Here is a 9,303-nt window from a genome sequence, read left to right on the forward strand (position 1 = left end):
ACAAAATAAACTAGAAAGGTCTCCACCAGGATAGGAATGTAGGACATTGCAGCTTGCCTTCATCTGGTGGTTGGATAAAAGGGCAACAAAAGTAAATAATATAACATCTAACAGTATATTAATAATGCTTAGTAATGTTATAAAGATGAATGGCATGCATTATACAAATGGCATGTTATGGCCTCTAGGGAGTTGGCATACAAAGTTATCCACAGATCCGTGCAGTTAGAGGTAAAAACACTTTTCGGCCAGTTATAGCGCCACCTTGAGGCTGAGTTGAAATTGTTCATGTGGCATTTCTTCCTCGGCCTAGTGGGAATGTGCGTGGTAAATGGTAAATGGTGCATTTATATAGCGCCTTTATCCAAGGCGCTTTACATAGATTGTGCATTACATTCACCCATTCATACACTGATTGCGGCGGAAGCCATGCAAGGTACCAACCAGCACATCAGGAGCAATTGGGGGTTCAGTGTCTTGCCCAAGGACACTTCGACATGTAGACAGGAGGAGCCGGGATTCGAACCGCCGACCCATGGATCATTGGACGACCTGCTCTACCTCTTGAGCCACAGTCGCCCCCTGCGTGCACAATTTCACGGAAATCACGCGATGTGTTCATGATTTGCAGCATTTTGTTTGAAACTGAGCACTCCTGTGAACTTTGGAAGCCAATCTTAACCAATCAGGATGGAGTCTGAGAAATCTGAAAGACCCGTTTCGTTGAATGGCTCTAGAGAGACTGTGTACCAATTTGCGCGATGTTTGGACAAAATCTGTAGGTGTACTGTGCAAAAACGTGTTTTGCACAAAGCGGCCTCCTGGTGGCGCTATAACAGGCCGTTCTGGAAATTTTGGGGCAGAGGTTCATCGTGAATTACCAACGTGTCTGTAATCACAGAAACGCTGATGCCCTCTAGCTTGTCACAAAAGCTGACATATTGCAGCTCCCCTGTGCCATTTTGCCAGATCACATTAAAATAAATACATGTCCACTAAAACTTTCTAAACTTACTTACGAAAAATTTGAAAAACAGACTTGTCAGACATCTGCATAGAGTTATCAACTGAGTGGAGAGCAACTATAAATAATAAGTGAAACATGACTAAACTTAGGTCGCTTACATTTCATGAGCTTTCATTAGTCAAGTTTCACCTGACAAAAACTGCTCCCTCGTGCCATACTCATTACTCCAGCATCATCCACGTTACCAACATGTTAACAACTCCGGACCTCCAGGAAGGCTTTCATTCACAGGGTTAGGGTAAGGGTTAGGCTCAGCTAATCATCTTCTTAAGATGGGAGGGAGCGAGGTTTTCATTCCATCAAATCACATGTGACTTCACTAATCCGTACCCCACCACTCCCTCTCCCTCTATCTCTCTCTCTCTATCTCTCTCTCTCTCTCTCTCTCTGGGTGTAAATGTAGTAATTAGCTAAATCACCTGGTGTAGAGTTTGGTCAGAATGGAAGCTTTCATACTCTTCAGAAGACTGCTCTGGACCGCTGCTTATTTCCATAAAGCTTCGCCTTGTGCAGTATAATAACGATCTATAATAGAGGTCAGTGCCCCAGGTTTGTTGCTTTTGCTGTGCTGTTCTTTACTGTCAGCTCACAGTATATTGCTTTAGTGCTTTTCTATTTTCAAGAGAAACTCCATAGTGAACTTTTGGCCTCACGGCTGCTTAAGGCTATTCTTTTTCCCTCGCCTGAAGTCAGTTATTGAGGGGGCATTTGAATAGCGGTAGCTCAGATTCAATATTTGGTGTTGTCGTCCACACAAAGGACTTAAACCTAGAGTACTTCACATTACTAACATTATTTTATTATTTTACTACCCAATAGTTGATAATGATATGCTAATTCACTTTGAACAATGAATGGACCTTGGGGTAGACAACCACATGCATCGAAATGCACATTGGAGTCACCAGCCGCTTCTGAGCATAATGTGTGCGGAGGAACATGCTATCTCTCTGCTAAACAGGCACACCAACAAACACGTAGGGGTCGCTATAGTGTGAACCCTGCCGGCTTCACACCCACAAACATGACCAATTGTCCTTGTTGGAGCCCCCAGCCAAGCGCCTGCAGGCACTCCATGCCCATGGAGAGTACTTTTACCCCTGACACTTGGACAACCCAAATGGTTTACTTCCAAGTTATGAGCAATCCCTGAAGTTACTTAGTCATTACATCAGAAGAGATCCAAACAAGTTCCTCACTAAAGTAAGTAAGCCTTGCCGAGCCATGAGGCCCATAGGGCAGGAGCCTATGTCCGGTTTCTGTAGCGTGAGGCAGTTCCTCACTAAGGCCTAAATTATACTCGTACAACAATGTACCATGCCAAAAACATCTGACCTACAAGCTGAAAGCTCACAATGCATCACGATGTGTGACTAAGTATAAATAAGGCTTAAACTTTCAGTATTCATAATGGAAAGTGGAATGATGGTGTTGAGACGCAGGCAGAGCAACTGTGAGTGCAGAACAGTATCGAGTAGGTTGGAAAGTTGGAAACTGGATAATTGTATGACAAATGAAGTCAAAAGTGAGTACAATGTATTCATGAAAGCACTTTTAACAAACAGATCATTGCATAGTCTTTTTCAGGGAACAAAGGAAATGTCAGCGTCACCGTGGAACATTAAGCTGCATTCCCATTAGACACCGTCTTCATATGAATCTATACATACTCAACTAGAGCAGACTCTACCCAGAATGCACTTGTTCTCCGATACAAGAAAGAGGTTTGGGACAGGTGGCAGGTTTGGCGTGGGTGTGTGTGCATGTGTATGTCTCTATCCCTGCGTGGGAGACATAAAAAGAGAGTGCGAGATGGTGTACGAATTCTGAACAGGCAAGATCCCATTCTGCCTTGAGCTGTGAATCCTTCAATCTCTTCCTCAAAAAGCCTCCTCCCTCTTTCTGCTTTAACTTTCTTTAACACCTGGGTGAACAAAAGACGAGCTTTGATCACAGGAAATCCCTTGGCTGAGCATCGATGAACCTATAGTGGAGCGGTGTGTGTGTGTGTGTGTGTGTGTGTGTGTGTGTGTGTGTGTGTGTGTGTGTGTGTGTGTGCAAGTGAGTGAGTGCTTGCGTGTGCCATGAACATCACATGAGCCTAAAGGGTGCTTTTACAGAGGGTTCTGCGGGTGCCTTGTGCATTCACTGCATCAGACAGGATACAGATCAGGGTAGTTCCAGTGTTGGAACTTTTAAAACACACACTGAGAAAAAGGAAAGTCATAGCAAAGAGACGGAACATCTAGTTTGCTCGGGTGTAATCAGCGGTTCAGCAAACAGACACACAAGGCTGCTTGTTATCTGAAGCTTTCCCACGCTGCCGTGCTACAAAGCTCCACACCAGGATGGGAGGATGAGAGGAGGGAGCAATGGAAGGGAGGAAGGAAGGAAAGATAGAGGGATGGAGGGTCAGTCTTCTGCAGCTTAGGCTCACTGCAGGGATAAACACGCCCCTCAGCGGGTGTTTTGTACTTAGACTCGCAAGATCACAGTTCAAAAGACGGATGGACTAACGAGCAGGCGATGTAGACAGAAAGCATGCACGCAGAAGTGCACGGCCACAAAAAAGAACAGGCGGTGGACTGAGTCTGACAAACAACAACAGTGGCGGCTATCGCACACTTCAGTGCCGAGTAGATGGTGCATTACTGGGGGTGTGCATTTGCACACCCACATAATCTCTGCCTCTCTCTCACCGTTTGTCTCTTCTCTGCCTTGCCTTTCGTTCGGTCTTACATAAACAGGCACCATTTGCATAACAGCATGTTTTTTTTTTTTCCTTCCTCCGGCTCCAGGGCGAGCTACGCGAGACACTCTGGCTAATGTGTTAACAACTCGGGCTGGTGGTAAACAACAACAAGCCCCTCGTTCACTACACATCATGTTCACACTCACATGTACGATACAGGTCTGCCTGGTCGATAGACGACGTTCAGCGATCACTGAATCTGCCTCTGCCTGCCAGCTGGCATATAGGATGGCACTAGAGGAGTCCTCTAACAGCTGCCATTTACGGAGCGTGAGGATGCATACACACACACCCACGCACTCGTCTTCAGCGACACAGACATACAGGAGGAAGCTGACCTACCGCTGTGTGGATTCTATACAATAATAGGTTTCACACTAAGTGATGACTGCTCGCATCAAGTAGCCTAGCATTATCCTCTTCAGGGTTAGGCAGAGAGGGAGAGAGAGGCAGAGCAACCAAGTGTGTATTATGACACAAAATAAGCATTCTGTTTTGCTATCATTATCATATTTAGTGCTCTGTATTTGCCACTTCAACCTGCGGCACAAGAGGCGGTATAGAATACAGCTGAGCGTATACAGTACTAAGAAGGTGCACATAAAAAAAACACACATGCTGTATGCGGTGCGAGCACGCACACACACACACACACACACACACACACACACCTCAACATGCAAAAAGTAGCTGCATGGAACATGAGCCCAGGGTGACCCCTGAATGAACCCATGTAGACAAAGTCTAATGCAATGCGAAATTGATGACCTGATATGGACAGGGATAGAATTTAGAGGAGGACGGCTCTGGGAAATTAATGAATGTTTCACTCTGAGCCAGTAGAACTCACTACAGATCAGCTCATTAGTAAGGCCGGGATGGCCTGTGTGTTTATTTAGGACTGCCCAGCCAGTGTAAACGTTCTCTCTTTCTCTCTCTCTCTGTATAACACACACACACACACAATACATACTGTAGCATCATTATTTAACCCTGAGAGTGTAATGTATATATGTAACCATTATGGCTAAATTGTAAGCAAGGAAAGCATCATCCTCTGATCAGAGTCCTCACATAATACTCCAATCATAATGAAATTATAATTATAGGTTTTGTTCAATGTTGCCCCTATTTTGTTTTAATTGGCCGATATCACTTAACCTGACGCTGCCAGATGAGGGCGGTATTGGGTAACCATGTTCCCCAACACAGCACTCATCTGGGATCTCTCAGGCAGTTGAGCTGACAAAAATCCGTTCCGTACCGGACCAATCAGCGTGAGCTAAGGGCGGGACATGGGCGAAACCGGATGTGAAGCTATATAGACACGTCAATATGATTGGTTGTGTTTGCACGCCCACACGGTGATAGACAGACGGTCCCATCCAATCATCTACCAAGTATCTTGAAAAAAAGGAACAGCCCCGTCATCGAATTTGCTTCCGCGATCCCAGATCCCAATAAGCTGTGAAACAAATTTGTGTAGCAAGCTTCTTGGCAGCGTCAGGTTAGATATCACTTGCCTTCTATAGGCCTACATACTGTACATAAATATTTTTTTACGTGACTTAAAATAGCAAGATGATGGGCATCTGAGAGGCACAGGTAAAGTTCCTGTAAAAGTAGCATCAAAATGTACTTAAAGTACCAGAAGTAGAAATTCTACAAGCTTGTAGATCGGCTATTTTCAAATGGCCGAAATGTATTATAGGCCTAAATCTATGTTTTCTTCAAAGTAACTAAAGTTTTAGTTTAGTTTAAGTTTTAGAGTAAAAGTACAATATTTGGATCTGAAATGTAGGCTCGGAAATACTCAAGTAAAGTACAAATACCTCAAAATTGTACTTAAGTACAGTAATTAAAGGACCACTTCACCACTTTTCAACCCGCCTTCATATAATTGGTCCTCACTAATGTTCAGATTAAAATGCCACAATTTCTTTCTACTCGGTCTGTGTCTCATGGGAGGGCTGTGGGCAGTTCAGACACCCGTCCACCAGTGACATCATCGATGGGGAATCTAATAGAAACTGCAGGCTTTCTATTCCTGAAAAGTTGCAATACGATAATGGAAGCCATCGTTCTCATGATAATACAATAAAAATAAAAATTACTTTTTAATCTCGTTTAAAAAAAAGATCTGCCTAACGATGATGTCACTGGTGGACGCGTCTCTGAACTGCCCACAGCCCTCCTATGAGACACAGACTGAGTAGAAAAAAATGGTGGTGAAGATAAGTTGAAAAGTGGTCTTTTAAGTAAGTGTACTAGTTACTTTACACCACTGGTGCACTGCTAACAGAGGAATAGTGTGTTCCTCCGCATATGTTTCCCTGTGGAAATCTGCCATGTCAGGTGAAAATAAGCAGCTTGCATTTTCATTTATGGATATTGGAGGAGAAATGTGGTTGTCAATGTCTACTCAACACCCTCCCACGTTGTGACAGGCACTACACGAGAGGGGGGGGAAACTGGGAATTGGCGTGATGACTACATTGGGAGAAGAGGGGAAAATGCACGATTTGTATTTGACACACTGTGCTGGTTAGTTCAAATAGGGATTACAGCGAATACACATTGAAGTCCCTTGATGTACAGATGAGGTCCAATATCTATTTATATGAAGATATGTAGTCATAATTAATTACACAGCCAATTTTTACACCGATAATCGAATACAATGTTGATGTATTTGTCATTATGCCATACACACACATAGGCTACGCCAATCACTTCTACATTTTAAGCAAAATGTCTTTTGTTTTTGGGGGGGATGTGTAATGCTATTGGTTGACTCAATTGTGTGAAATGAATGCTTTACAAACGTTGTTCCTTGCAACACTTCCGTAGACCAGTGCTTCTCAAAATGGAACCAGTTGGACCCTTATGGGTCTGTAACTCCAGCCCAATCTCACAGAAATACGTAAATATGCACAGAATTGCAGTTCCGTACATACACGCACGCCTAGAAAACCCCAAAATCCTACTGTTTTGACCACGACGGAGGCCTGGCTTTCACTAGTATGGAAGTGCTATTTCACCGTGGATGGGTTGGGCTGGGTGAGTTCGGGTTTGACATTATTTACTGTTCTGTCCATTTTGGGTTAGAACTCGGACGGGGCTGAATCGGCTCTACTGAACATCGCAACGCTCGCCACGGCAACTGGCGTCTCCCGTGGCTCAAGTTCAGTAGAGATGGAGCCCCTCCGTCATTGTCTATAGGGAGGATTTCAGTGTCGTTATGTAGGCCTAGGGATGGTGGGGTTTATAGGCGTGTATGTGCAGCATTGCAATTCCATACGTATTTACGTATTTCTGCGAGACTGGGTAGGTAACTCTGTACAAATGGAACCAAATTGACCCGTTATTGAACAAATAGATGAATAAGCTTGTAATATGGATACGATACCAAATAAGGCATTGTTAATAATAACCGTTATTGTGAATAACTATTAAAGACAGCAGGCGGCACAAATATAGTGACCTTGAAGTTGACCCCTCCTCAACACACTCACTCACTCACATACACACACACACACACACACAGGCCTACTTTTTCAGACACGTGCGCACACACACACACACACACACACACCTCTTCTGCTCACAGTCCTGTAGTGAAGACAGAAGTCACGTCCAGCCCCTCCCGAGCAGTGAGCACAAATAAGCATCCAATCGTATCAATATCACAGTTTCATTAAAATGTATTCAGCTGAGCGGATAACGGATTGCCACTTTCTAAGCCCGAACAAGAAATGTACCCACTGAGTTGGGCGTGAAAAGGAGCTGTAATCCATTTCACAGAACATCGCTGGTGCGTAAATGTAGAAAGTAAATGGGCTAATAGACTACGGCAGTTTCATCTGAAAAGGAAATCAATATATAAACGATCTGCTGCTCTTAGGCTACCATTGGAAAATTGTGGAACTTTATTGGTTGATAATGGATAAGGGACCCTGTCTACAAAGGGGGGAAAAAACAATCCACAACACAACAGGCAGGTGTACCCGTTCCTTTCATTAGATCGACTTGTAGTCTATGGGGATTATCTATCGAGGTTCTCGTCCCACGGCCGGCGACACACACACACGCACGCACACGCGCACACACACACTTGAGGCAACAATGCAGCGCATCAGCCCATGGGCGCTTGTGTCACTGTATCGCCACACCTGAAAATGTCACATGAGTGAAACCATACACTCACTCACGCACACACGCACACGCACACGCACACACACACACCTCGCCGATCAGCATCGGATAAGTCCGGGCGTTAATGCTGCCCTCATCATCTCCGTGACTCATCCAAGTGCAGCAAAACAATAGGACCGTCACCGCGGGGCTGAGGTGTGTCCTCCTCCTCCCATCGCCTCAGTGACAAAACACACGACACATGGCACTATAGGCTGGACAGTGGATGGGCGCGCTGCACTGTGCATGCCCCCAATCATCATCAAATAGTAGGCAGCCGGCATTATCTCTAGTACATCGATCTCCCTCATTCCTAAACGTGAACTCGCAGACAGACAAAGCGAACCCGGCGCGCGTAATAATCTCTCCTATACACGGCTATACACGCGCAATAGTATGCGCACTTTCCCTCTCACACACACACACAGTACACCTGTCCGTGCATGATTGGGATAATTCATTTCAGGGAAACACCGGTGCCTCCCGCTTCGTTGTGCCCCAGGCAGTCCAGCCATGTGTGGCCGCATGTGTCCTGCCCTCCCCCCCCCCCCCCCCCCAGTCTCCATTCACTGCAACCTGCCTCCATGGAACACACAGGAGGCAGTGCACAGTTGCACATGGAAACATACGCACGCTGCTGCTGCTGCTGCTGCATGCCCAACTCATAGGCTACTCACTCGTCCCGGTCTCACCTTTTAGAAGAATCCCATAGATGGTGTAGAGGGTGAAAACCAAATGACGTTTGAGAATCATGCTGTCTTGTCTCCCGTTCCTCCTCTCTCTCGCTGTCGCCTTCTTGTCTTCCGAACTACTTTCTCCTCTTGTTTCTCCGGGGGGGGGGGTTCGAAGTCGAACCGAGCTGGGGGTCGTCGTCGTCTGTCAGCTAGCTATCCAGGTGGGGCAATTGGTGCCGGTGGCAGGTGACGTACGTTTGTCTGTCGTGTGTCTTGTTTAAAAAAAACGCGGCGCAAAATGCAACAAACCCAAACAAAATATTCCCGCTGCTTTCCAAACGAGAGAAAAGCTCCACAAATTCCTATGGCTCAGCCGGAGCTTCTTTTGCAACGGGGCTCGGATAAAGAAAGTGCAGGGGACGGACAACTGGCGGCGGTGTGTGGGTGTGGGTGTGTGTGTGTGTGTGTGTGTGTGTGTGTGTGTGTGGTAGAGAGAGTGACAGAGAGAAGCAGTGCGTGGTCCTGACTCCTCCCGGTAGACAGAGAGAGATGCTCGGTGCTCCGCGTTGGGCTGGCTGGCTGCTGCTCTGGCGCACAGTCAGACAGAATGAATCCACACCACACACACACACAACAGTCCGTCCATGCAACACGAG

The 9,303-nt window shown here is 45.8% G+C and overlaps 1 protein-coding gene across 2 annotated transcripts in view; it reads right to left on the reverse strand.

Annotated features, from left to right (window-relative positions):
- Positions 1 to 9,078, reverse strand: part of cadm2a (cell adhesion molecule 2a) — a 415,145-nt gene extending 406,067 nt beyond the window's left edge. For both annotated transcript variants that reach the window (XM_083777571.1, XM_083777570.1), the window contains exon 1: positions 8,666 to 9,078. In XM_083777571.1, the coding sequence (XP_083633697.1) occupies positions 8,666 to 8,726 (61 nt within the window). In that variant the 5' untranslated portion in view covers positions 8,727 to 9,078. The remainder of the gene's footprint in view (positions 1 to 8,665) is intronic.
- Positions 9,079 to 9,303: the final 225 nt, after the last annotated feature.

Source organism: Protomyctophum parallelum, assembly GCF_964188405.1.
Source record: "Protomyctophum parallelum genome assembly, chromosome: 1".
Lineage (NCBI taxonomy): Eukaryota > Metazoa > Chordata > Actinopteri > Myctophiformes > Myctophidae > Protomyctophum > Protomyctophum parallelum.